General features: G+C 40.3%; 4 protein-coding genes and 1 non-coding gene across 7 annotated transcripts; 3 read left to right on the forward strand and 2 right to left on the reverse strand.

Moving 5' to 3' along the window:
* Positions 1 to 223: 223 nt before the first annotated feature.
* LOC127379566 (uncharacterized) lies at positions 224 to 7,994 on the reverse strand. Its single transcript, XM_051429326.1, has 17 exons — positions 7,956 to 7,994; positions 7,360 to 7,674; positions 6,898 to 7,227; positions 6,574 to 6,691; positions 6,130 to 6,221; positions 6,011 to 6,045; positions 4,332 to 4,409; positions 4,171 to 4,189; positions 3,236 to 3,289; positions 2,706 to 3,023; positions 2,266 to 2,559; positions 2,049 to 2,142; positions 1,703 to 1,800; positions 1,553 to 1,587; positions 1,220 to 1,276; positions 714 to 788; positions 224 to 631 (listed from the first exon to the last, which is right to left on the reverse strand). The coding sequence occupies exons 1-17, from the start codon at positions 7,957 to 7,959 to the stop codon at positions 587 to 589; spliced, it is 2,061 nt and encodes a 686-aa protein (XP_051285286.1). The 5' UTR covers positions 7,960 to 7,994; the 3' UTR covers positions 224 to 586.
* Positions 7,995 to 10,412: 2,418 nt separating this feature from the next.
* On the forward strand, positions 10,413 to 14,828 carry polh (polymerase (DNA directed), eta). Of its 3 annotated transcripts, XM_051376246.1 has the most exons (11): positions 10,413 to 10,728; positions 11,514 to 11,648; positions 11,781 to 12,010; positions 12,126 to 12,304; positions 12,412 to 12,515; positions 12,632 to 12,751; positions 12,940 to 13,063; positions 13,284 to 13,349; positions 13,459 to 13,631; positions 13,720 to 14,041; positions 14,150 to 14,828. In XM_051376246.1, the coding sequence occupies exons 1-11, from the start codon at positions 10,592 to 10,594 to the stop codon at positions 14,618 to 14,620; spliced, it is 2,061 nt and encodes a 686-aa protein (XP_051232206.1). In that variant the 5' UTR covers positions 10,413 to 10,591; the 3' UTR covers positions 14,621 to 14,828. The 3 variants fall into 3 exon arrangements, with proteins under 3 accessions (XP_051232206.1, XP_051232196.1, XP_051232214.1); XM_051376236.1 differs by having other exon boundaries at positions 10,414 to 10,728; positions 13,720 to 14,828; XM_051376254.1 differs by lacking the exon at positions 10,413 to 10,728 and adding an exon at positions 10,743 to 11,148 and having other exon boundaries at positions 13,720 to 14,828.
* A 474-nt stretch (positions 14,829 to 15,302) lies between these two features.
* On the reverse strand, positions 15,303 to 24,712 carry gtpbp2a (GTP binding protein 2a). The gene is made up of 12 exons (XM_051376326.1): positions 24,259 to 24,712; positions 23,207 to 23,233; positions 22,632 to 22,816; positions 22,302 to 22,410; positions 21,990 to 22,187; positions 21,508 to 21,682; positions 18,525 to 18,744; positions 18,264 to 18,399; positions 18,097 to 18,155; positions 17,833 to 18,004; positions 17,557 to 17,721; positions 15,303 to 17,405 (listed from the first exon to the last, which is right to left on the reverse strand). Exons 1-12 carry the CDS (start codon positions 24,457 to 24,459, stop codon positions 17,223 to 17,225), a joined length of 1,830 nt encoding a protein of 609 aa, XP_051232286.1. The 5' UTR covers positions 24,460 to 24,712; the 3' UTR covers positions 15,303 to 17,222.
* On the forward strand, positions 20,635 to 20,717 carry trnal-cag (transfer RNA leucine (anticodon CAG)). Its single transcript has one exon. It is a non-coding gene; the product is annotated as a tRNA-Leu (tRNA).
* A 1,529-nt stretch (positions 24,713 to 26,241) lies between the features above and the next one.
* LOC127350144 (otoraplin-like) lies at positions 26,242 to 27,484 on the forward strand. Its single transcript, XM_051376470.1, has 4 exons — positions 26,242 to 26,463; positions 26,624 to 26,763; positions 26,987 to 27,097; positions 27,208 to 27,484. The coding sequence occupies exons 1-4, from the start codon at positions 26,349 to 26,351 to the stop codon at positions 27,229 to 27,231; spliced, it is 390 nt and encodes a 129-aa protein (XP_051232430.1). The 5' UTR covers positions 26,242 to 26,348; the 3' UTR covers positions 27,232 to 27,484.
* The last annotated feature ends 139 nt before the right edge of the window (positions 27,485 to 27,623 follow it).

The following is a 27,623-nucleotide window of genomic DNA, read 5'->3' on the forward strand; positions in this document are numbered from 1 at the left end:
CTGGTATAACGTGCACCCCCTGTACAAAGATTGAGTCCTTACAGCAGTGGCCCAGGCTTAATCACAACCTGTGGCCCTATGCTGCATGTAATCCTCTCTCCCCACTTTCCTGTCACTCTTTACAAAAAAAAAGAACCTTCACATAGCAGCCCTGGTATCTGCTTTATTTGGCTATGCAGAAGTTTGTGAAGCAGACTTGAATGTCGTGAAATTAAAACACAACTAACAGATGAAGATTATATTTATTGTATAAGAGTGAACTTGAATGGATAAATTCCATGTCCATGAACTTAACTTACTGTGAGCTGTAGGCCTAATAAATAACACAACAGTAAACACAAGATTTGCCTAGTCATTGACACTGTCTCACACTTGACAAACAAGCAAGGCAATGTGTTTTTGAAAAGCAGAAGAGAAGAAAGTATGGACAAAGTATAAAACCAAATAGAGAGAAGTTACTGCACAACCAAATGATAACATAGGACAACACACTGTCACACTCTCATTTAAAAAAGTCTTCCAACAAGAGCCACATAGATTAATAGGTAAACAGACAAACAGAGACACGTATTAAGCTGTGCTGATGCTAAGCCAATGTGCTGTATGTAACATTCTCATCAATAGCTTGAACCTGTTGGGGGGAAAAAAAGAAGTTAAAAAATCACATAGGATGGTATAAAAGCATAAAAGGTGACATCTATATATATATTTACCCTTTGTACACTTTTTTGCCTTATGGCAACCACAGAACTATACATCACGTCCACATCACTTTCAGTATATGATGTCTGCATGAAGAAAGAGAGAAAGTTATGAAAGAGATGATCACTTCCCTTTTCAGATTAATTGAAATTTTGTATCGCCCTCGTTCTGAATGGTGAAGTAATATTTTATATTTGAGTGTACCTATTTGTTCTTTAGTGTACTCGTTTTGTGCCATATAAATTTTGATTTTTGTAGGTTACATGACCTGACATTTAATGACACACATTTTGACTTCTACTTTTAAGTACTTGTCGGATCATAAAGTGCTCAACTGAGTGATTATTGTTTTCTCTTAATAACAATAATAAACAAAGACAAAATTTAGATGTGCTGTACCTGACAGAAAAAAAACATATCTTCAATATTACAACAGCCTATAGCACTATAATGACAAAGGTAGAGTAAATTTGACATTTTACAATTTTCCCTGGATATCTCTGCAGTTATGGATTACCTGGGTTGAAGGTTTCCTCACTTGCCCAATATTAGCGTATGTTACTTCCTCTTCAGCCTGTGTTGAATGAGTAGATCCAAATGTTAGAGGACTAATACCAATAGAACAATGTTCAAATAGTCAAATAAAACATTTTCACATATTGCCATAGAACAGTGTAGCAAAGCAGAATTTCTTTAAAATCAAAATACATTGTCTGAAAACTTTCCACTTCCATTCTCACCCTACCACTGCAGTGTAAATTTAAACAATTAACCACTATCACACTTCTGCCTTCATGTGGATAGTTATAGCCTTCTTTATGAAAAAATGGGAAATAACCAAGAATCTTACCACTGTCTTGGTTAATGATGCTGATTTGTTCTGCTCTGAAAGTGAAACAGTGAAAAACTCCTGTTATTCTAAATGCAAATGTTTGTGTTAAAATTAAATCTTTCAAAGTTACAAACCTATTTGGTATCAATTGGATTTATCAAGACTTACGGTGCTTTTTCAACAGCAACCAGATGAACAGGGTCACCAATACAATAAAGATCAACAAGCTCAAAGGGATGATGAGGGTCTTTATGTCAATTGAAGCACTGGGGCATAAATAAATAAACACAACACACAAAGCAAAGTAATAAAGATAAACAGAATGTTCTTGTTCAAACAAGCCTACAATATAATGTAAACTGTATTCATCTTCTGTATTACAAACTACAATGCTACACCATCCTATAGTACCTCAGTTACTACCAATCAATTTTATTTATCATACAATTATGTATAGAGATTCCTACTTTTGTTTTTTTTTTTTACCACAAAATGGCAATAGTTTTATACATACCGTATGTACGCTTCAACCTCAACTGTGGTGAGATTCACATGCTCAGGAGTGGGCGATATGGTGGTTAAATGTGTTGTTGTTGTTGCAAGAGTGGCTATAATACAAAAAAAGAGACAATGATAAGTAGAGTAAACCTACAAAATGAACTCCTAATATCTCTTAATAAAATAATTTACCAAATGGCTGGTAATGTTTTTATGAGTAGTAATAAGCTTACTGGTGGTAGGTTTCTCAGTAACAGTTACATGCACTGGCATCTGAAAGTCTCCACTGACACACAAATACCAGCCGCTGCTCTCTGTCCTCAGTCCACTCATAGTCACACGGAAAACATTAACCATTGCAGTGATGGTTACTCTTGCTCCGGCTATTGATCCAGACAACGCCGTCACACATGAGCTACCCAGCCTGCACCACTTCATTGTTCCAAAGTAACGATGGAAACTGATGATTATTGTGTCTCTGTTAAATCCTGTAATCTCCTGATGGTCCACATAAAGCCTGGGCGTACCTTATGGGAAAACAAGTTCAATAGAATATTGTGGGTCAGTCTCCATGGCAAACAATGTGACCCTGAGGAGGTGTTTTTATGTCAAATTGTTAAATTTTCACAGAGGATTGGAAATGTGCATAAAGATGCTTTAAGGTCTGTCTTACCTCTGGTGACTGACAGGTGAAAGTACTCTCTGACATCTGGCCCTCCATCAATCTCCACAGCACACCAGTAATCAGTGTCCTGATCCGTCAGATCATTTATAGTCACAGTGAAGATTCTTTGGCTTTTGTCATCAGAGATTAAAAACTTTCCTGAACTTGGTTGGTTTGTTTTAACTGCATACGAGCAGGAGGTCCATGTATATCCTTTACACAAGAATTTCACATGGTTTATGTATTTTGACTCATAGAAACATGGGATGGTGATTGAATCTCCAGCCTTCACTGACACTTTACTGACTGTAGTTATGCTGTGAATTCCTGCAACAATACAAACACAGCATTTTAATGGATTTATTCACAATATTATTCCTTCATTTGGCCCACGTATTGTAGATGTTCATATTAACTTTTTTTTTTTTATAATTACAGAATTGTGTATTTACTATTTACTCATACATTCTTCACCTGAAATAACCAGCTCAAGCACAAGACTAAACATCTGTACACATAAAAGGACCACTGTGACTGACCTCTGAGTCCGGTGAGGATGAGAAGAATTCTGAGATTAACAGCCATGTTGCAGAGAGAGCACAGTCAGACAAAAAAATGTGCAACACTACTGCACTGACCAATTTTCTACTTCCTGATTTCAAAAGCATGCAATAGCAACTGTTGAAATATCCCCTCCTCCTCCTTTTAGGGCAGCTGCATTTGGCTTTATGACAACATACTTTTACAGGTGTATTTTCCTTTGACCATGTGAGATATGTACACGGTAAGCAGGTAAAACTTTATTGGAACCTGAGTTTCAAAGTGCTTTACATCGATGAACAAAAATGACAAGTAAAAATTAATAATCAATAATGGAGGGTGACCACCAAAAGAAGCAGAATTATTTTCATTTATTTCTTGCAGTAATTTAATCTTTCTTAATTATGCTCAATATTATACCACACCCCAAGCTATGCCTGTGGTTGTCCTACTGGATCGAACACTAGATGTACTGGACATTATTAATAACAATGAGATAATCACATATCGTAGCAAAATGTAGAGGATCTCGTTAAATGAATTGAGGTTCTCCCTGGATCATGATAGTCTTCAGTAGCAAGACAGCAGCTTGGTGGTTGGTAAAGCTGCACCAAGAAACATTGGCATGAGATAAACCATAGTAGTCACAAAGCCAATTCACACCTTTTGGTCTGTATTTAGCTCTTCCTCTGACACTTGTGTTAAAGTGACAATGACAACTGTCTTAACATGTTGTCTTGCCCTCCTGGACCCTTTAAGTATGTGCCTGTGGGGGACTGTAGGATTGTTCAATTCATCCGAAATGATGTAGGATAAAATGCACATTAGAATGACTTCCACGGTGTCACCATACTCAAGAGGATGCATATCCTCCCATATTTTCTGCTCATTAGCACTTATTATATTTAAGTCTTTAGTGTGCTGTAGATCACACTTCCCTCTGCTGGTTCAATCTAATGAGAGAAAACAAACACAGAGAAGAGAATGCTGACTAATCATGGACTAACAACAACACTAATCCATTTGTGTTAGTAACAGACAATTCAGATGCATAAAGGTAAAAAATTAAATGTCTGTAAATGTAAATGTTTTTACCTTCTGCTGGGCTGCTACATGTTGATTATGAGTGATGGTGGCGTAGAACACCTCAGGATCACTCCCAGTGTGTGAGATCTATAATGGATACATTTGACTTTAATCTCATCATATACTATGGTCTGTTATAATTATTTACTTCATTCTGTTTAACTGCATACTTGTTTGGTTAATCTGAATACAACTGACCTCTTCACAAGCCATCTTAAAGCACATTAAAGTCACCAAGATCACCTTTTTTCACCCATCGCCACATAGCTAAAATTAGGTCTCCTTGTGCTAGCACTAAAAGTCTTAACCAGAACCTGAAAGTTTGATCATATTACACCAACATTAGCCTCACCTCATTGGCTTCCTATCCATGTCAGACCAGACTTTAAGGTGCATCTGATGACTTACAAAACTGGCTACTTTTGCCCCTCTTCTCTATCCGATCTCATTAAACCTTATGTCCCGTCCCGTGCTCTTTACTCTCCGTTGAGGCCTTAAACTTAAAACCCATTTGTTTGCCGTAACTTCATTCTCAGATAAGTTCTCGCCACGCACCTGATACCATTATTTTTTAGTGGGTTGGTCTCAGTTTCTTAACCCTGATATCTGTATCTATATTTGTCCTGCTGACAGGGATTAAATGTCAACTTCCTCATAGTCATTTCATTTCTCCTTCTCCTGTTTTTAGTTTTGTTCCCACAAGCTGCCGAGGTCTGCGCATTTCTCTCTTCTTCCCTCTCTCTAGTTTTTCTCCTCCTCCTCTCTCTTAATCGACAACATCTGAAGTCGTTATAGTGTCCCCCTGGATCCATATTCTTCACATTATACAGTATTTTTTACTGTTCATATATTAGAAATGATCAAAATCTGTACATCATGTAATATTGGTTTGTTCTGTACACTCGACATCTATTGTGTGTCTGTCTATCCTGGGCGAGAGGTCCCTCCTCTGTGGCTCTTTTTCTTCGGGGAGATTTTTGGGAAGAGCATTGAGGGTCTGAGGACAGAGTGAATGCCCCTTGAGGCAAATTATGATTTGTGATTTTGGACTATATAAATTAAATTGACTACATAACCTTTATATTTATATGATCTGGAGTTTTTCTTTTGTCAGGGGCATTCATGTACAGTATATGCCATTTCCTGTTTGAGTTTAAAACTTCATAGTTATTTTTCATAGGTTTATTTTACCCTATTTTACAACACAGAGTGGCTAATGTGTGATATGCTGTTTAGAGCAGCACAGAAAGAGAAGAAACATTAACACTGTAAATTTGATTCTATTTTTGTTTTGGGGCTAAATTATCACTGCAATGGTTTTTGCCAGGGTCATATATTGTGCGTGGTTTTTTATTCTTATTTTATCAAGCTTTAAAATGTAATATTTTAGCAAAATTTCCTACTTTGGTGTATTAAGATGAAAATAAGCCAGGTAGAAATATCCATAAAGAGGGCAACTGTCTGTATTATCTAGAGTACAGTACTTTGAACCAAGATGATGTAGATCTAATAATTTATAGTCAACAGCTCACACTAAGTGTAATTTGTTCATGATCTTTAAATGCTGTTATAAATACTTCATATTGTGTTTGATCCGTCCAAATTTGGACATAATGTCAAATATTTTGTTATTTACTACGTAAAGAGGAAATATGTCAGTGATGTTACCAAAACATTATATAGCTTACCACAGTTCTGTTAGGCTCGTCAGGTTTGGTCTTACCTAAAACAAATACAATTTAGATATTTTAAAATATAATACATTTCACTCCTGAATTTGTTATAAGAGAGTTTACAACAGACTTACTGCGCTTTATAATCCTCCATCCAAAAAAGGCTGCAGGAACGAGCAACAGTAGTGAGATGATGGTGATGATGCCAATCATCAATTTTATAGAACTAAAAGATAAATGCAGATCAGACGTACATTTCATTAAAAAAACTCATAATGTTGTCTGAAATATACTTATGTACCTGTTCTTCTGTTGTATGTTTAATTTATAAAACAATTGTTAAAGGCAGCCACATTGCATCTATGAGTTACATAGGGTATGGCAAAATTAACTTTTCCGTGCTCAAATATGTGGTTTAGTGTTTTGAAGAGTACACTGAGAGAGAGGGTACTGCATATTAAGTTGTGCTGTATCAGGAAACACAAAGGGTGGAGAGGGGATAATCTGCAGAAACAGTTGTAAATCAGATTTGATGCCAGTTACACCGTTCAAAGTGGAATAAAATAAAGAGTACATACATCTTGTGTTCATCTTGCAGGCCCTCTCCATCTGCCCCGTTTATGGTGGAGTTTGTAGGTTCTGCACTTGTAAGCAGGGAGGCATGCTGGGTAGTGGTTGGAAGTGTCTCCGTAAAGTCTGCGTAAATAAATGTGAAAAGTTGTAGGTGATATTACGTTTTTTTTTATACTGCATATTGTGGATTCTTAGACTGTAACTCAAGGTAAATGACATGAATATATCAGATGCTGCATGATTAACAGGCATTATTTCCTGTGCTGACTTACTGGCCTTATTTCTATAATAGGTTAATTTATGAAAATAGAAAATGATTAGTATCTTACTTGTTGTAGTAGGGCCCATTGTAGTTGTAGTAGTTGAGGGTAATTTATGAACTGTGATATGCACTGGTATCTGAAAGTCTTTGTTGGCACACCAATACCAGCCGCTGCTCTCTGTCGTCAGTTCACTCATAGTCACAGTGGAAAAAGATGTGACACTTGCATTGATGGTTACTGGTGTTCCGTCTATTGACCCAGTCTGACCCGTCACACAGGTGCTGCCCAGCCTGCACCACTTTGTTACTCTTTGATGTTTATAGTGGCACACGACAGTCACACTTCCTCTTTCAAATGCATTAATTTTCTGTTGGTCTACGTACAGACTTGACGTACCTTGAAAAAAGCATAATACAAAATGAAGCATAGTCGGATTTTATCATCTGTGACATGTAAGTGAAAATCTGTTTTTTGTCCCACCAAATAGTTTGCAGAAAGGATTTCAGATGTGTTTAAAACAGATTTTACCTGTTTCGACTGACAGCTGAAAACGTTGTTTGACATCCAATCCAAATTTCTTCACAGCACACCAGTAAGTGTCATTGTTCTTCAGATAATTAATAGTCACAGTGAAAACTGTTTGGTTTGTGTTATCAGAGATTGAAAACTTTTCTGAACTTGGTTGGTTTGATTTAATTGCATATGTGCAGGAGTACCAAGGCTGTCCTTCACACAAGTATTTCACACGGTCTATGTATTTTGGATCATAGAGACATGGGATGGAGATGGAGCCTCCAGCCTTGACTGACACTTTACTCACTGTAGTCACTTGACTGTGAATTCCTGACAAAACAACAGCAGACACATATTTTATAGTGGTGCCTTCAAATGCATTGTATAACCCTATCATATCATTTACCAGTTACACAATGACATCTACATAAAACATTTGTTAGTATAATATAATAATAATAATATAATATATATCACTACATTTATAAAAAAGACATTAATGATTAATACTGATGATTGTCTCTTAATGCAAAACTCAAATTGTATCACTCAACTGTATCAAACATATTTAAGCATAAATTTGACAGATATTTCTTATTAAGCTGACTTACCCATGAGTCCAGCGAGTATTAGAAAAATATATGGAAACGCCATGCCTGCATCAATGTTATCAGTGAATGAGCACTTTCTATATTACAGAAGGTTATTTTACCTGGGTCACTTCCTCATTTTTAACACTGCTCTTTTGGTCGTGCTGTAAATCTGCTGGTCTGGTCATATATACTTTATGGCATTAAAACAGTACTTCTTTAGTTCTGAACTTCCTTGAAAGTAGTTAAAAATTGACTTATCATCATCACAACCTATCACTATACTGTTAAACTGACATTTATGTTTAATATTGTTTATAATTTGCGCAATGTCCCTTACACCTAAATAACTAGAATAAATCAACCAGTCAATTTGGAGTTTACATCCATGTCTGTCCAGACTCATATATGCAGTGAAGATAATAAAAAGTATTAGGTGTGTTACATTGGAAAAAAGGACATTATCACTATCATGACATGCATGACTCCAATTAATAATTTCTTGAAGCTGACCTTTGACCATTTGGATATAAAATGCCATCACTTCATCATTTTGACATTTGTGTGAAATTTATTGTCATGATTAGAGTATGAGTTCTTGAGTTATAGCCAAAAATGGGTTTTGTGAGGTCACTAACCTTGACCTTTGACCACCAAATATACTGTAAAAACAGGCAGCTAGGGAGGGAATTGTCGTGGTAGCCAATAGCTATACCTAACGGCATCTTAGTACCTTCTTGTAGCAACCAGTCTATCTGCAAACTCTGTAAATCACCTCAGTACCACTTTCAACAAACTGGCCTCTGTCTGTCTACAATATTTTCTCCATCAAATATAATCCAGTTTCACCAAAAACACTGATAAAGTTGTGCTTTTGTACAAGTAATAATAAAACACTCTGGCTCCAGGAGGAAGCTCTGCTGTTAACTAACTAGCTAACTGATGAATCTTCGCTTTGCGTCGCTAAAAGCTAAAGACTGATTGACAGGTGAATGTCATGAGATTATTGGTTTAAATCGGTTAGTTCATGCTTACGTAAAAAAACGCATCACATTTTGTTTTACAGGAAGACAAAATGATAAGATTTTGATTTATAATAATAATAATAACAATTATATAATAAGGATGCAATCTTAAAGAGTTAAAATGACATTTTTCATTTCACCTGGCCATAGTGCCAGTAATAAAAGGCGTTCTTGAGAAATTAGGATTAGGATTAGAATAGGATCTTGACCTTTGACCACCAAAATATGATCAGTTCATCCTTGAGTCCAAGTGAATTTTAAGAAATTCCCACAAGAGACGGACAGATGGACAACCTCAAAACAGAATGCCTCTGGCCACAGCTATCACCAGCGGGGAGGCATAACAATAAAGCTGGAATCTGGAGGACAGGATGAGAGGGGTTGTCCATGATGGATTTCAGCTTCCTTCTCATCCTCTTCTCGGTCGCTGCCTACACACTGTCTAGCTCCATCCCCACCACCGAGCTGGAACTTCTTCACCAGCTTGCCCAGCTTGTTGGTGCCGCAAGTCCCGATGCCACCTCCCCAGCACACCACAGCAGAGAACATGACACTGGCCACTACAGACTGGTAGAACATCCGCAGTAGCCTAGTGCACACATTGAAGGATCTGAGCCTCCTCAGAAAGAGCAGCCTGCTCTGTCCTTTCCTGTAGAGAACCTCAGTGTTGTCCGTCCAGTCCAGTTTGTTGTTTAACTGCACCTCCAGGAACTTGTAGGTGCAGTGCCGGAAGTCCACCACCAGCTTCTTGGTTTTCCTTGTGTTGAGCTGTAGGTGGTTGCTGTTGCACCACCCTACGAAGCTCTCGATTAGGCCTCTGTACTCCTCCTCTCTGTCGTCTGTGATCCGAGAACTTCTGTAGGTGGTACGCTTCCGAGTGGAAGCAGAAGTCAGATGTAGGGGGTGAACAGAAACGGTGACAGAACAGTTCCTTGGGGTGTGCCAGCGCTGCTCGTCACCACATCTGACAAGCAGCTGTGCAGCCTGACAGTGATCCTAGTCTGCGATCTAGGCTACGAGGTCCTGATCCACCTGAGAGGCTGGACCGTGTCGAAAGCGCTGGAGAAGACAAAACACATGATCCTCATGGTGCTCTGTGGCTTCTCCAGGTGTGTGTGTGTGTGTGTGTGTGCAGCGGGTCCAGGCAGTCACGTACCAGGGGCCTGAGGTGCTGCAGATGACATACTTCATATAGCCTATATTGATAGATAGTGACAGTGATATTGATTTCTTTTTGAGGTGGCCCTTTTCTCAAGTGGCTAAACAGGACTCTGCGTCTTGCTACTGTGGGCCTGCTGACCTCCGTTAGCTGTAGGTAATACACTGTCTGTGGATAAGAGCCTCATATAATCCCCCTTTAAAATACCCGCACTGTCTCTTTAAGAGCCTCTGCAGTTACCGCTGTAGACGATGACGACGTCGCGACACGCATGCGTAATGGCCGACCACAGATCTACGTCGACTTTTGAGGACGTTTTTTTATGTAAATTCAAACGATTGCGCGAAATACAAAGCGACAGGACAAGCATTTTTCGGCGCCCGGTTAGAGTTTAGAGACCGTCCCGAGCTGGAGACAGATGTAAATGAACAGCTCCACCGGACAGAGGGTGTATCTTTATTTTATCTCCGGTGATGGACTACGGGAAGGACAGAGTGGTGGCGTTAGTGGACATGGACTGTTTTTACGTCCAGGTGGAACAGAGACTCAATCCAGCTCTGAGGAACACTTCCTGTGTGGTGGCCCAGTACAAGACGTGGAAAGGGGGCGGGTGAGTTTCTGACACACAGACATTGTTTTTCTGATAAACCCAACTGAAACCGACAGCCAGGAGAGTGGGAAAGCCCTCTGTGTTTGCCGTCTGGATAACAGCATTTAGCTGCTAAAACTCTCTAGCCCCCTTATGTTTACTCTGTGCTGTATCCTTTTAGCATAACGTTAGTTTTTGTTTGTGTTTATGGAGACAGCAGTGCGGTAAAGTGAAACCTCTGAGGCCTTATCGCCATGGCCGCAGCGACTCCATGTCGCAGGCTGTGTTTAAAGACAGTAGCAGCACAAGTAATGGGATGCAAATGAGTATTCAAATTCTTGTAAATGATTTCAGGAAATAAAAGAAGAGGAACTGAAAAAGAGCTTAAAAGAAGAGCTCCAAAATTAGATGAAGGAGAGGACTGGGAATTGCTGACCCCGGGTGACTATATTTAAGTGTGAAAGATCATTATTTAACCTAGAAATAGTATAAATAGTAGTTTTTACAGATGTCTTAAAAGTCTTGCTCAGCTCAGTTGTCACAGAGATTGCTCAGTTGCCATCACTTGGCCTGAATATGGAACACAGAGGGAACACCTCACTCTCTCACTGTTCAAGATCAACACACACTGCGTATTTACACATGGGTAGAGTGTGCTCAGTGGCATGGATCATAAATTGCTGCCTCTGTGCTGGTGACTCACCCGCCTTCATCATCCCTCGGACCTTACTACTACCACATTCTCACAGTTTGCAAACATGACGTAATAATTTGTTTTTCTACAACTAAATGTCATCCTCTGTTAGTATCATAGCTGTGAGCTATGAGGCCAGGGCCCATGGTGTCACCAGGAACATGTGGGTGGACGATGCAAAGAAACTGTGCCCAGACCTCCAGGTGGCACGAGTGCGTGAGTCTCATGGCAAGGCAGACCTGACGCAGTAAGTGCTGGTGATGTACTGTACAACCCCTACACTTATTCACAGTTCCTGGGGTTGTGCCATAAAACATTTCATTTTTTCTTTGATAGGATGAATAATGAATATATGATATTTTGCTACCTCCTTGTGTAGTTACAGGGAGGCGAGTGTGGAGGTTATTGAGGTGATGTCTCGCTTTGCTGTGATTGAGAGAGCCAGCATCGATGAGGCCTACATGGATCTGACTGCTGCAGTCCAGCAGCGGCTTAAAAACATGACAGACAAGCAAATTGAGCCTCAACTCAGGACGACTTACATCCAGGGGTACCCAATAAGTTCACCTGAACTTGAGGCCCCTGCCGAGGGTGTTGTGTTGGATAAAGGTAGGCTTAGGCTCCATTAATTGTTTCTGCACTTGACACAGGAAGGTGGTGTTGAAAAGTGAGACGAAACAAAACCGTAAATGTATCGCTCTAATAATGTCATGTCTGTCCCTAGAGGAACAGAGGTCCAGAGGTCTTCAGCAGTGGTTGGAATCCCTACCTGGCCCTCCATTAGGGGAGCAGAGCTCTGCAGAGCTGCAGCTTACTGTGGGGGCGCTCATTGTCGAGGAAATGAGGGCAGCCGTGGAGAAACACACAGGTTTCCGCTGCTCAGCAGGGATATCACACAATAAGGTAGGTAAACCTATCATTGTTTTAGTCTCATAAATATAATGCTGGTGCAATACTTTAAAGAGTAATTGTTTTTGCTGTGGTCATAGTTTACTGTCCACTTTTTCCAGGTGTTGGCCAAACTAGCCTGTGGTCTGAACAAACCTAACAGACAAACCATTCTGCCTTTGGATTCGGTGACAGAACTTTTCAGCTCTCTTCCCATCAGCAAGATGTGAGTTCAAAATAGTACTGCTACATAAATAACTCATCACAGATTATAATCATATACTGACATAGAAGTGTAAAAACAGAAGTTGACTTGTATTTTTGCTTATCTCACCTGTGCAGCCGCAACCTGGGGGGTAAGCTGGGTGCCTCCATTACAGAAACTCTTGGAATAGAAAACATGGGAGATCTGACTCGCTTTTCTCAGGCCCAACTGGAACAGAACTTTGGAGAGAAGACAGGGTAAGACAAGCCAGATATACCTTTTTTAAAAGACAAACACAATCTTGCTTAGTTTTTACATTTATTCTGTCAGACACCGCCATCATTTTAGGTGGAATGGACCTTTTGATTACAAAGTTGGCTCATAACTAGCGTTTTATTTCTACTTGATTACCAATTATTTATGAATGAATCTGTCTGCTTTGCAGTCAGTGGCTGTATGACTTGTGTCGGGGTATTGATTTTGAAGCAGTGAAACCCAGACAGCTTCCTAAATCCATCGGCTGCAGTAAAAACTTCCCGGGGAAGACATCGCTGGCTACAAAAGAGCAGGTACAGCTCATCACTCTCTGCTTCCCGGTGTATAAAAAGTCGTGCTCAATCTGTCTTTTATTTTGAGTCTCATATTGACCGTAACTGAAAGTGATGAAACTTTCAGAGAATGTAGTTGATCCATCTAGATGTGTAGCAAAGGTAATATTGTTAACAAATGTACCAACTTTTACATTACATTTCCTTTTCTTGTTTTCATGTAATTATTAATACCCTCTAGGTACAGTACTGGCTTCATCAACTGGCCCTAGAGCTGGAGGAGAGGCTGACCAAGGACAAAGAAGTGGTAAGAAAAAGCTACGTGTAGTGTAATGTATTTATTTTCCCTTATTAAAGCAGTACTACCTATTTCCTAGTGACTATAACTGTGCCTGTCATTTCTTAACGTCTGTCAGAATGGTCGTGTGGCTAAGTTGCTGACAGTCGGTGTTCGTCAGCTTGGGGACAAAAGGCCGAGCAGCTTCTCTCGCTGTTGTGCTTTGGTGCGTTATGAAGCGACCAAGCTATCCAGTGACAGCTTTGCCATTATCAAGAGTCTCAACACAGCAGGAAACCACCAGGCAGCATGGTAATTAGAATGTAATAGCCCTGAAATATTTTAAGTCATTGGTTGAAGGAATCCTGTGTGATTCATTTGTCCCGCATCATGTCCCCAGGACTCCACCCCTCACCCTGCTACACCTCTCAGCTAGCAAATTCAGTGATGCTCCATCAGCAGGGGGGATTGCTGGCTTTCTGTCCAGTGATGTCACTTCAACCCAGAGTGTTTTTTCCACCCCTCAGTCTTTCACCCAGCCGCCCTCTGAACTGAAAAATGACTCCGCTGGCAAACAACCGGGCACCATCCAGTCCTTCTTTCAAAAGGCAGCTGAGAAACAAAGACAGAAGGTTACAAACGATGTAGAAGAAGATTGCATTGGCTCAACAGGAATTCTCTCATCTAACTCCACTCATAAAACCTCTGTTGCTGACTCTCAGGTGGAGACAGATACCAATTGCCCAGTTACTTCCCTTACACTTTTTTCTCACTCTAAAAATGGTACAGCGAGCCCCCATTCTGATATTTCCTCTTTCTTCCACAAGAAGACTCTTGAAAGAAACATACAGGCCTCAGCCTCAACATTGACCAAACCTGACATGGAACACACGCCTGGAGAGTTTACATCCCACCAGTCGCCATGTGAGGAGTTAAGAGATGAGCTGGACATGGATCCAGAGGTAGATCACTGTCCTCCCACTGTGGCCAGAGAAGACGTGTTGAACTGTGAGCGCTGTGGCCAGGAGGTGTTGGTCTGGGAAATGCCTGAACACAATGACTATCACTTTGCCCTGGACCTCCAGAATTCCCTGTCTTCATCCACGAGTTCAGCAACCATCTCTTCATCTTCCTCCACCACCACTTCTTCTCTAACTCCTGTCAGAGTGGGAGCAGCAGGCATAGCCCAGTCCTCCCGGGGCAAGACAAAAACCAGAGGTCAATCGGGACCCCAGTCCAAAAGGCATCGCTCCCAAGGTGGGAGCACGGGCACTCTGGATTCTTTTTTCAAGAAGAACTGAGGATGTGTTGTAGAACTGCATTTTAAAGTAAAGTAAAACACAAATTTCGGACAATGTCCAAATGATCAATGTTATTGTGCTTTATATTATAAGAATGTGTACAAATTACAGAAAATGTTTATTTATGTTCTTTGTTTCACATGCTTTTTATTGTAAAGGGAAAGGAAATAATTTTATAAACCTGAGCCTATTAAAGATACTTTTTACATTTTGTTGCAGTTTTCTGACACACCAGCAGATGCCACTAATCAGTCGAATATAGAGGAGGAATCCCCACTTGAGTGTCAATACGAAGTCTTCTTGTGAACATACTATATTTTGTAAGATAAGAGTACAGATGTGATAAGAGAAATGCTGATTGCCAGTAGGATGAAAGAAATTGCACCATTATGAATTGAGCCCACCCTGTTCTGTTAATACTTTTCTACAAAGGTGAACCTATTGTACTGTAGTGCATTGAAAAACAAGTGAATGAGGAAATTACTCTTGCGTTGTCTTGCATCAGCTGGGGAGCAGATTGGGAGGAGCTGTTCCAGGAAAATGAAACCAAGCCATTTAAATGTCAATGTTGTGTAGTGATTCATGGCTCTGACACATCCAGTAGACAAACCCTGGGTGTGTGATGACATGCTTGAAAACGCTGAGCATTTGTGTTCTACTTAAAAAGAAAAAAAGCAACTGCTAAAGAGACAATAAAAGTTTTATTCATGTATATCATGATACACAAATTGGATCTGTACATAAATATTGCATTTCACCCAAATAAAGATCAAAATATTACAATTTCAATTAAAAGGAAGGTCTTAAACGTGATTTCAAAAAAGTGAAGATGTGTTGGTGTCATTAAGAAGACTGCGTAAACAGTGAAAAACGTGTCTGAATGAACTGTAAAATCTGGAACTACTACAAATCTATAAAATAGTCAAATGCATTAAAACAAACACCTGATATAACTTCATAAAGGCTATCAAATATTTTGGTTGAAATGCGTTTTTAGTTTTCCTCTCTTTGAGTGCACACAAACTGTGCATAACAACGTGGGTGCAATAAAACAGGGCACACATTTCAGTTGTCCTCTATCACCGATGTCAGTGGGACAATCTATAAGTCACATCAACATGCTATAATAAGAAAAAAAAATAAGGCCAACAGTAGCCATTCATTTTCAGTCGTCTTCTAAATATCAAAAGTTGTTTAAAGGAGTAGCACCAACTTAATAAGATTGTTTACTAAGTCATAAAACTTTGGGGTGTAATGGAAGGCTACTCTTAACAGTAGTACAACCAGGCACTGTGTTAAACCCCTTCAAAATGAGTGACATCAGTAACTTAAACGAAGAGACAAAGTACCTCAAACATAATTGCTTTTAAACGAAGCTGCATCAGTAGGCAGCTTCACATACTACAGAATCCATAATCAAACACATTGCTTTGGAAGAAACCCAAACCCCTCTTTTTTTCCTCACACACCCCCCCCCCCAATGGAGTAATTCTGTGAGAGTGGAATGCTGTCTAATACAATATCTACACTGACCTGAGTAACTAAAGCACTTGAAAGACAGGCAGCGAGATCATTGCCATCTCACTGCACTATCGTGAGGCATTATTTGTGAATAGAAAAAATAATTCTTATAGACATGTGACATAACAAAACCAGTTACTAGGTGATTGCCAATGTGAGTTATATTGGCAGGCTGACACACAAACTGGGTCAAGTTCCAACTTTGCATACCTCTTAATGCCCTCCTTTTATCTTCATAAAGTGCCCTTGACAGCAATATAGCTTGAAGATGGTTTAGCTTATATACAACTAATAAGCTGTGTCTGAGAACCAAAAAAAACCCTTCCTGAATCTTTCACCATTATCTCACATAATTCCTCAGTGGTTACTAAGAAAATGGTCTCATTTGAGAACATTCAAATAAAGTGAGATCAGAGGCGTGTCCTTATCAGTCAGGCACTATGCTGGTAACACAGACAAGCTGCTGTGGGGTGATGACAAGAAAGACACTGGTGATATAGGTTACACCTTAATGTCCAAGCATCTCATACTTGCAACTGTTGACTTTGTAAACGGTTTATCTGCCAAAGGTCAACGCTGGCATTTACAGTATGTTTCAGTGCAAGTGTGTGTCTGCATCTTACTGAAGTGTGTTAGGAGTGCATTTAGGCGTAAACTGTATGAGTAGCACTTCAAAGTGGGTGTGAGAAAGCAACTTCCTGGTTGCCACTTATTGATCTGTGCATTGCAAATATGTGTTCTTGACAATCAATATTACTTTGGTAGTTCTAAGTGAATGCGTCAAAGAGGTGGCTGAGGGGGTTTCCTCTCATCAGTGCCATGAAAAGCATCATTCTTTACACCTCAACACCAGAAAGCAGACTAAAATATCAGTTAATAGTTATTTAAAAGGCGGAAGAGGACAAATGAGGAGGATGGTGACAACAAGGCTTTGGAAAATGGTGATAAAACAAATCCCGTGAAAGGGATGTACTGCGCAGGGAACGGGCCAGTGATCTTTGAGAAAGCAGGACGTTGTTCATGAAGCACCTTGTTTTTGGTAGGACGGAGTGCTACTACTGCTGTGGTTCTCCGAGAAACTTCAGGCTTCGTCATCCTCTCTTTGGGATGGCCCGTACTGGGCGATGGGCTGCAACTTGGTGACGTGGCCGATCCCTTTGGTCACGCCCTCTCTGAACAGCACCTTAGCTCCGACCTTCAGGTACTCTGGGTGCTTGATAAACTTGAATAGAACCACTGCTTTCTCCCCTGTCCTCAGCTCCTCCTGTAGTTCAATGATTTATGGTAAGAACAGGACGAAAAGAGAGACAGCATTAAGAATAAACCAAATGTAAATCATAGTTGGGCATAATCTAATTAAGGATAAATCAAGCCCAGGTTCTACAAGACAGTTGTAGCTCAGTGGATGAACTAACCTTGCCGTACACAGCTTCCACAGTGGCAGTCTGTCTCACATTGCCAATGTGCACAGTAACCTGAAAGCCCTTGTGGAAGGTCTTGGCATGGAAGAGCAGCACAATCTCAGCCTCAAACATCCAGCAGATAGTAGGATCCATCTCCGGACTCACCATCACCATGCCCTGTAAGTGGAAAACACACGAACATTGTACACACATATATCAGATAGAGAGAAATGTATAAAGAAAAACTAAGAGTTTTATTAATTTAGAATAAACATTAATGTGTCTGACCTTGCGTAGTAATGACCGGTCGAAGTTGCCCAGGGCAAGTGTGGCAGCCTGGCCGGCCCTGAGTACCCTGCATGCCGAGCGATTCCTTTGGATGCTACCGATGGTCAACTGGTGAAACTGGCCTGAGTCTGTCGGCCCTACCACAAGGTGATCTCCCTCACGGCAAATACCACTGCACAATCAAAGAGAATGGTGGGTCTGAGAGAGTCCATGCTGAAAAAATTTGAATTAAAGAACATGAAATAAGTGTTTCAACACACCGACCTGTACAGAGTACCTCCCACCACAGTCCCCACCTCTGGCACTGTGTAGATCTCATCCACCTGTAATGATGCACACTGCTGTCAGTCACATCAGAACCATATGTATGTAAGGTGTATGTATTAACACAATATATGTGCATGCATACACAAACTTCATGTCAGACCTACCTGAAACTCAGTTAGCTGTTGCATAAGCTCTTCTTGCTCCTTGCTGTTGCTGAGAGGAGGGATGGTGTTGAAGAAGACCTTGAGCAAGTCAAGACTCTCTCCAGACACACTGGACAAGGTGAAGATGGGTGTGATGCTGCCAGGGAGAGCACAAGCACATGATCAGGACACACAGATGTCACTGGCTAGTTTCTACCATCTTCAGAAAGCATTAAATGGTTCATGTGCTTATGCAATTATGCATATGTAGTTGTTTCATACTTGGGTGACTGGGCGAACTGCTGTGCTGCTGTGACTGCATCATCAGTACTGCCCACGACCATGGGCACTTTGTTGCAGCCCGGCTGCTTCAAGACCCGCTCCAACTGCCGCACAGTGCGCTCAACTGTGGCCCGCGTACAAAGGTCCACCTTACTGATGACGATGAAGATAGGCACCTTCAGGGCCATGGCAATTCCGAGATGCTCCCGTGTTGTACCAGCTGAAAAAGAGGAGGTGGAAAAAGTAAGGTTTAAGTTAAGTCTAGATGGAGGGTTTCACCACATTGAATCTACTTGCTCTTCATCATGGAAATCCACATTCTTGAGGGAAAGTGTTGTGACCTAAGAGAACACCCCCCAGTGTCAGTTTGGGCATGTTGGATGTCAGCAAAAATAAAACATAACACCAGATTTCATTATAATCCTGTGTTTTTGAAGGCTTTTGCTTTCAAAACAGAGACAGATCATTAACAGAAGCTCACAAGCGTTCTGTGAGTTGTGCTAAGTGTATTCTTATCTGGGCCACTCAGTGTCGGTTTGAGGGTCAAGAGATCATGTTTACAAACTGATAAGACCAGGCCGAATTTCCCATGACGTGCGATTGTTATGCCACTGGAGGAAGTAGATAGGATAGTGGTACAGGAATATTCAACCATATATATGTATATGGTATAATTAATGCCTTGTTGTCAAGAATGCCAAAGACAAACCTTTCTAAACAAAGTGACTTCTCACAGAGGCAGCAGTGTCCTCGAGGCATGCCTGTTAGATTATGTTTCTATGTAAACAAAGCTGGCACGTAAGAGAAAATGATATGTATAGCAGATCATGTCTTGGTTTGGATATAGGTCTCAACTACGTCACTATAGAGACAGACAGACAGACAGACAGACAGAGACTCAAAATACCCTGACCTCTTTGTCAGCTGAACAGTGTGTTGTTCTGCTAGTTGTTTGTTAGTTTTAGTGAATCCAAAGTAAAGATGCAAAGTAAAAATCAAAGTCCCTCAACCTATGTAGAGGCAAGTGAGTGATTTTCAGGTGCCAAAATATTTGGTAAAGCATCACACAATGATACAAAATGAATACCTGCCCTTTGGCTTTTTGGCTAGTCACAGCTACAACTTACGACAAGCCCTATGCATTACACAGATCCATTACTCTGTTTCATAATTAAAGCTGTTGCTCTTAGGTTACAGACACTGTGTGCCCTTTCTGTCTATTGCATAGCTAAGGTGGTCCTCATTCTTGACCCCGTTTCTCCCAGCATGCCCAATTTAGCACAGACAGCCACAAAAACACCTACAGTGTATAGACATTCAAGCATAAATACATATGATTTAAAGAATAATTTCCAGAGAAAATCAGTGGTACACTTTGAGGCCCATTTCAGTTTTCCTCAGCAGTGTTGTAACAATTCACAAGGCTAAAACGTGGAGCGGATTTTTCCTTCTGTATTGTGTTTTTTTGCTGGTAGAGAAATTATTGGTCAGGTTTTACATCTGGATGCAATTTTCTTTCGGTTGCGGGATATTACAACTGCATTAAATAAAAAAAACTGCTAGGAAATGATTCAGCATTTTGTTGTTGCTCCCTCATCTTCATTACTTTTGTGTTCTTGTTTCCCACTAAAAACAGCAGAACATGGTTAGTAAAATTTACCACTTGAAATAAACATTGTGTAGAATGAAACAAAGTGTGTTTCAAAAATCCCTGTCAAACCCAGTGCCTGGGTCTGTGTCACTTTTGTTTACAACCTTTTGCAAAACAGTGAAATTATATAGTTTAAAAGGACCTAGAGAAAAAAAAAAAAAATGCCAGCCATACATTAACAGCAGCTGAATATAGTTCACCTAATAACTCCCGCAGACTGTGAGCTGGAGTGCTAAGTTGCCAGTGTTGTCTCAAAGGCTCAGTTTCATCTACGTCTCCTTGCTATTTGCAAAAATAAAACGTAACTACATATTTCTTAATAATCCTGTGTTATTTAAGGCTACTGCTTGAATAGCACAGAGATTATTTACAGGAGCTCACAAGCCTCGAATGGTGTATTCTTATCTCGGCCCACATGCTGTGTCTCGCAACGCCCCTCCTCCACACTGAAAGACATATGTCAGGATGGCCGAGCGGTCTAAGGCGCTGCGTTCAGGTCGCAGTCTCCTCTGGAGGCGTGGGTTCGAATCCCACTTCTGACAGCAAGCTTTTCTTTCTTCTACCAAATCCTACAAACTAAATCAAATAGTGATCTACTGTTACAGCAAGTGCAATAACAAAGAAGAGTAAAAACAAACAATGTGTCTTCACATCCAAAAGCAAAGGACTACAGAAGCTGCCCCACCAGTTTCAGCAGCTTATGTTTCAAAGTATGTCCTTCTTGAACCTGGGTATTGTACAAGCTTCCTGCACTTAGTCTCACTCGCTGTTATCATAAAAAGGTCTGTGGGTTGCTGAAAGCATAATGCACTATTACAGAATCTATCAATAAAACCAATTAGTAAAATGTAATGTCTGAAGTTGAGAAATCTCTACTTTATGTAAATGAGAGGGGAATCCCAGCTACACAGAAAATGTATATCCCAAAAAAAGTACCAAAGAATATTCTGAGCCGTAACCTGCAACGGTAAACTGCAGAAAAGAATGTTGTTTTCAAGCAGGAAACAACTTTTGCACATGTAGAGACTTGGGATGGTGGTCTGTTACATAAGCTTAGATATTGTATGTTTGCAAAGTGCTGAGCCACAGCTGGCCGCTATAAGTCCACTACAGTGTGAAGGTGTGGTGTACACAAACATAGGCTCTCTGTCAGACTGGTCCTGCAAGGGTCTATTAACAGCCTGTGTCCCTGGCACAGATCCACTTTCAGCTTAGCTTATCTGAATAGCAAAGTGACTGGATAAAGTGCACACAGAAAGCAAAAGTAAATTTTAACAGACATTCAATGATACTCAAATTATTACAAATTTGAATTAATTAGTCGGTACTCACCAATGCCAGTATTTGCGCTGACGACTAGCATAGCGAAATCCGGACAGTAGCTGGTGAGACCGAAGATGGTGGTCTTCAAGTACTTGTGGTGACCCGCCAGATCAATGAACGTAATCATTTTAGAGGCACACTCACAAATCTCCTCTGCTGTCCGAGACTCGCTGTAATTCACAACCTGGGAAAATAAGTAAACGTATCTGGATTATCATGATTAAAATTACACAAAGAAAAAAGCAATAGCACCAAAGTATTCCTCATTTACTTAAAAGTATACATCAGGCTAGATATTAGTAACTCGCATTGCTTGCAGATGCAGTAATCTGATGAATAATACATCAGTACATTAATATTTAATTGTATGTCTTACTTCTTTCTATACTATTACCAGAATCATATTGTCTCGTCTGATTTACTTGGAACATCTCGATAAGGCAACCTAGGGTATGCATTATTTAATCTTTGGCGTTCGACTCCTTTCTCACCTCTCCTTTACTATTGAAGCCAAGGATTTCAAAGCTGATGCTTGAAGTGCGTCCAGTCTGGATCTCATGTAGATGTCTGAAGAGGTTGAGCCTCGCTCTTCCCCGCCCATTGTCCAGCTCACCCTGTGTCAAAACACCCAACAGAGTGGACTTTCCAGAGTCCACGTTACCCAGTACAGCTACTCGCAGGTCCAAGAACTGCAGGAAAAAACACAAAGAATAAGCATGAATAAAAAATGTAAATTAAAAAAAAAAAAAAAAAAGGATCAACAACACAGAGCAACAACATGACTTAATAGTAGCCTTCCTAACCTGCTGGTCATCTGGCACCTTGCGAATGAGAACCTCAGAAATCTTACGAGGCACATCAGAATCATAGTCCACCTCTCGCTCTCTGAGGACAGTGATGTCAGCTCCAACTCTGTCAGAAAAATGTTAACAAATATAGAAATAGTAAGTGTGGTGTTTTGATTGTGTAATTACAAAAATTGAATGCTTGTTACTTAAAGTATGCTTGAGCAATTTGAAGTGTTTATGATACCACATTTGTATTCACCATTTGTTTGGTTATAACTTAATATAAAACAGTGACAATGCACTAAGTTTTGAATAAAAGGTGAATTTGATAATAGCTCGACTTACTTTTCTGCCAGCTTATGAAGCGTCTTTAGTGATGCCCTCATATCTTCCTCTGATAGTCCCACCAGCATGCCATTATCCTCAACACCTATTTGATAAACAGCTTCCCCTCGACCCTCCTGCAGTCGCCATTTCATTTGTGTTGCCAGGTGCTCGAAGCGGTATTGTGTGGGGTTCACCAACTTCAACTAGACAAAGAAAAAGACTTTAGTGCTGAAATTAAATCTAGATTGTGAACAGTTCATGGGAAATGGGTCTAATTAGTTAAAATAGATCCATCTTGATGTGGCAGGGGAAGCAGCTGTCCACATTCTAAAAATGCTCCTGCTAATCCGCTGTGGTGTTGATTTTCTATGGTAGACCATGTGAGACACTTATATACACTTATACATTCTTGCATAATATGCTGACAGCTTATTGTAATGGTGTTTGACTAATAAATGTAACCTCTAACACTCCTGTCAGAGTGACCTAACCACTCATTTGTATAGTGTTATAAAGCCACTAGCACACTTTGAAGGAAAATAAAACAACTTTTGAATGCAACACAATCCTTGCATGACAGCCAATTTGCTTACCTTGTACTCTATATTTCCCTCTTCAGCCTAAGAGACAGGGAGAGAAACAAAGAGAGACAGACAGAGTGAGAACAGGAACAACAGCTGTCAGACTGTAGAGAAGTGAGACAACAGGCTATTGATTTGGTAAAAGACACAAAGAAAAGCAATCTGACTGAATGAGCGGTCAGTGCACTACCGTGAATAGGTAGTCACTGAGAGCTATACAAACTAACTGCTTAGCAAGCCTTAATGCACAGCTATTAGGCAAAGCACACTAATGTGTAAAAGTCAATATACATTTAAGGTTATCAACATCCCTACAAGAGGGGAAAATATCCCAAATGTGTTCTAACATGTATGATCACTGCAGGAAAGGGGAGCTGGTTACACACAATCAGCTGAAAGAAGAACTGAAGCCATGGTGTATGTTTAGACACGTCCCATCACGACCATGGTAACTGGTCATAAACTACAACTAGCTCAGCTAACTTCCTGATAAACAAATGATCAAATCCTTCGTTACAGTGTTACAGTGTAGTAACACAGTCCTTGGGTGAGTGAATGTCAGGGACTGTAATAGCAACATTAGCTTGACACAGTATTTTGACCGAGTGTACACCCGCCCCCGCCCCCCCCCGTTAGATATTTACAAACACAGCTGTTCCTCTTCTGCTAGCTAAGCTAAATACTAGCCAGCTATTAGCAAACTGCGTTGAGTTTAACACACACATTTAGGCTGAACGCTGTAAAACTGCTGTGACTGGCAAAAAAATGTACGTTAAGTTAGCAGCAGCGAGTGTTAGACTGCTACTTTAATGCTAGCCTAAGTAACTTATACACCATCTCATTCATTTCCCTTTACGTTGCCGACTAGCTACGTGTCACTGCGAGTTCAAAGTCAGGACAGGGTAGCAGCAAACACCGACGACGGGAAATGCAGTGGATATCTGCGGTTACTAGAGTTAAACATCCCAACAAGCACACAGACACCGACTTAAGTTCACATTGTTGATATCATACGTTCATTGGAGTTACGCTAGCGGTAGTTGTGCGCTTAATTTCAGCCTTACCTCTGGAGGTAGATATGGGGTGTTATTGCTTGGTTTGAAGTTGCGAGAGTATCGACCCTTGGATTTCTTGTTGTTCTTCACACAGGCTTTTTTGGGGGCTACCGAATAGCCATTTCCCGGTTTGCCGTTGGACGCAACACCTTGAGAAGCAGCACCGTGTCCATTTCCTGAGCAAAATAACTCCGATACCCGCGCATCCATCAGCTACTTTGGGACCTAACTTGTTAGCTTCCCACCACCTGGATAAATATGATGCTGTGTTGTTAAAATGGTGGCATGCAGGTGTTTTTTTTTTTCTTTTGGAGTGGAATTAGCCTGCTAGTGGTAGCTTATAGCCCCCCCAAAAAAATAAAAACAAAGCACCGACCTCCCCCAAACTCTTCAAACCGAACAATAACAGCCCCGACCGAGACTGTCGTTTTGAGTTTACACTGTGCCTACGTCATAGCCCTACATGTCAATGGGGTGTACCTGAATTTAACAACTGGACAGCGCGAACGAGCGGGTCTATTTGTTTTCTGTCGTGTGCGCGGTTGTATGTAGGTTTAAACCCCGCCCGCCTAGCTTACCTAAGTTAGGAAAACAGCGTGCACACTGTTTTGCACCGCTTTGAGTCAGACGAAAAAGGAAATAATTACATACTAGTTTACAAAGACTTTAAAAAAAACCTTGCAAACGTAATTACACAAGATCTTTAAATGTGTCATGAGACGTACATCAGTGAATGGAATTTGAACTGTAGGTTGGCATTCATTGACTTTAGGAGAATGCATCAGCTGTGTGTTCATTGCCACGCCACATCACAACACACACACACACACACAACGACAACATGAAGACACAACCTTTTATATTTTCATAAAGATTTAGGTTGACTTATCCACTCCAATGTTACACTTCTGAACAATCAGTCATACAGCATTACAGTATTGCTCCCGTTGTGTTTTGCCAAATTGTCAGTTTTCACCTGGCAAAAACAAACAAACAAACAAACAAACAGAGCGACTTCAACGGTGCAATTTCTTGACCACAGCTAGGGGACAAGAGTGCCATCTGGTGTTTGGTTAAAAACTATTCCTGTATTGGCCCAAACTCCGTGGACCTCTGGGCGCCCTTGAGAGGACAAAGGGTCGCAATGGAAAATCTGACTAATTCAGAGGCGGTTTAGATTGACTGACAAACATTGGTGGCCACACAATATGAAAGTGGGTCTGATTGTGTCTGTTTGACCATTTCCTGATAGTGTATGAATATGTCAGACTGTGTCTGGTTGCATTTATTGAAAACATTTGTTTAGCAAATGATTACATTTTAACTGGACCAGATGTCACCAAAAAAGCCCCATTACATTACATTTCCTCCTGTTGTTGCAATTACTGGTGGTATGGCATTATTCTTATGCTGTCAATTGTCTCTGTGTCAGATGTGATAGTGTTGTGAAATACACTATCACATCTGACACACAGACAGTTTAGTTTCACTTATATTTAATCTCAGGCTTTGAGTCACAGAGGATCAGTAGAGCTGAATGTGATAAACAAATAGCAAAATAACTCAACTCAACTTTTTACAAACAAACTCATTTTAGATAAGTTGCCCTCATTTTACTTCTAGTTACATAAAACACATTGCAAACACACACATTGCATAAAGGGAACTACAACTCAATCTCATTATACAACCCTGTGTTGTAAAACGTTAAATCTATCTTGTAATCTTTAGTCTATCCAGAAATATGACTCTTAAATCATAGACCTGTTGAAAGAACAACATGCAGTATGTCAACACATGAAGTTTTACAGAGCTCAGGACACACAGTTCACATAAACTGTCACAGCTTGTTCCTGCAAAGAGACTGATTTTTAGAAAAGTCAGCCAACTCCCCTGTGGGAAATGAATAGTTCTACAGAGTGTGGCATTTCTGAAAGTCAACACTGATTGGTCAGGCGACCTATGATGTAGGGGCTCAGCCCATTCAGTCCTGGCTGAGAGTGTTTTGGGATTTTTACAGCCTTAAATTCCTTCAAACGTCTATATTCTCACCCGCACGCACACACAGGCACTCCCTTGGTTCGGCTCTTTCGGTCAGCATGAGTTATCCACTGGTGATTCTGCTCTGTGTGGGACTACTGCACCAGACTGCGAGGGCCGTCCTCATGGATAAACTAGCAGACAACAAGATTTGTGGAGATGCAGAATGCTCATGTAAGTCAGAGCATTAAAGAGAAGTGTGTAGAGTGTATCCTGAAAACAGTTATGCATTAAAATTATGCAATCAAATGCATGCGCTTGATAACTTTTACATTTTTAAAACATTTTTTTATCCATTCTTCCCCTTTATCTTTTGTTTTGTGTGCTTTATTAGATGTTCTCTCCATGGCTACAGCCTTGGATGACTTCATAGCTCCTGACTGCAGATTCATCAACATCAAGAAGGGTCAGATAGTTTATGTGTATTCTAAACTCATACCAGAGGAGGGCGCTGGAGTCTTCTGGTCTGGAAGTGTATGTGCATATTTGTTACATAATACAAAAGGACCAGCTGTGACAAAGTTTGAAACTTTCAGGCCTTTTTGAGTAAAATGTCAACAAAGACATTTGGCTAAATATAAAATTTGATTGTATTGGAAACTGGCAAGCATTTAAATTACTTAATTACCTCTTGAGGAGGGTTAAATACATAAAGCACATAATGTTGTGTATGGTTATTTGTTATTTTCACTGGCAGGTTTACAGTGACCGGTATGTGGACCAGATGGGTATCATTGGATACTTCCCTGCAACTGTGGTGAAGGAGACACATACGTTTGTGGAAGACACAGTTAAGATTACCACAGCTGTGAGTATTTATAGGGCAATATCTGAGATGAATACTTAATTTTAGTAGAAGTAGTAGATTGTGGTTAACATGTATCTTATTTAATCCATTTTGTTTTGCCTTTTTTTCAGGACTTGGACTTCTACTGTGATTAAGACATGAAAGACTGAAGCCTCTCTTTCTCAAGTCTTGCTTTTAGTAATTCTGGCTTTTATAAAGGAGAGTAGACAGTTCTTCTCTCAAGCTGGTGTGTCCGACTATGTGCCATTACATCCTGTGGTGTTGTCTGGACACTCTCAGCCCTCCATAGCCCACAGTCTGACACCTCTGCTGTTGAGTCAGTTTGTCCTTTCTGTCTTTCTTTGTCTTAACAAGACACTTTGCTCAATAAACCTGTTTTCATGTCAATCCAAAGTGTTTATTATTATTATTTGTTTACCGCATTACCGTGACTCTACAGGATTGGTAACTGCAGTTTTATTGTGCATTTCTGCTGATAACACACTGTTATCGTTTTGCATTTAACTGCATTGCTCACAGTAAATTA

The sequence above is a fragment of the Dicentrarchus labrax genome, unplaced genomic scaffold (assembly GCF_905237075.1).
Source record: "Dicentrarchus labrax unplaced genomic scaffold, dlabrax2021, whole genome shotgun sequence".
NCBI classification, from domain to species: domain Eukaryota; kingdom Metazoa; phylum Chordata; class Actinopteri; family Moronidae; genus Dicentrarchus; species Dicentrarchus labrax.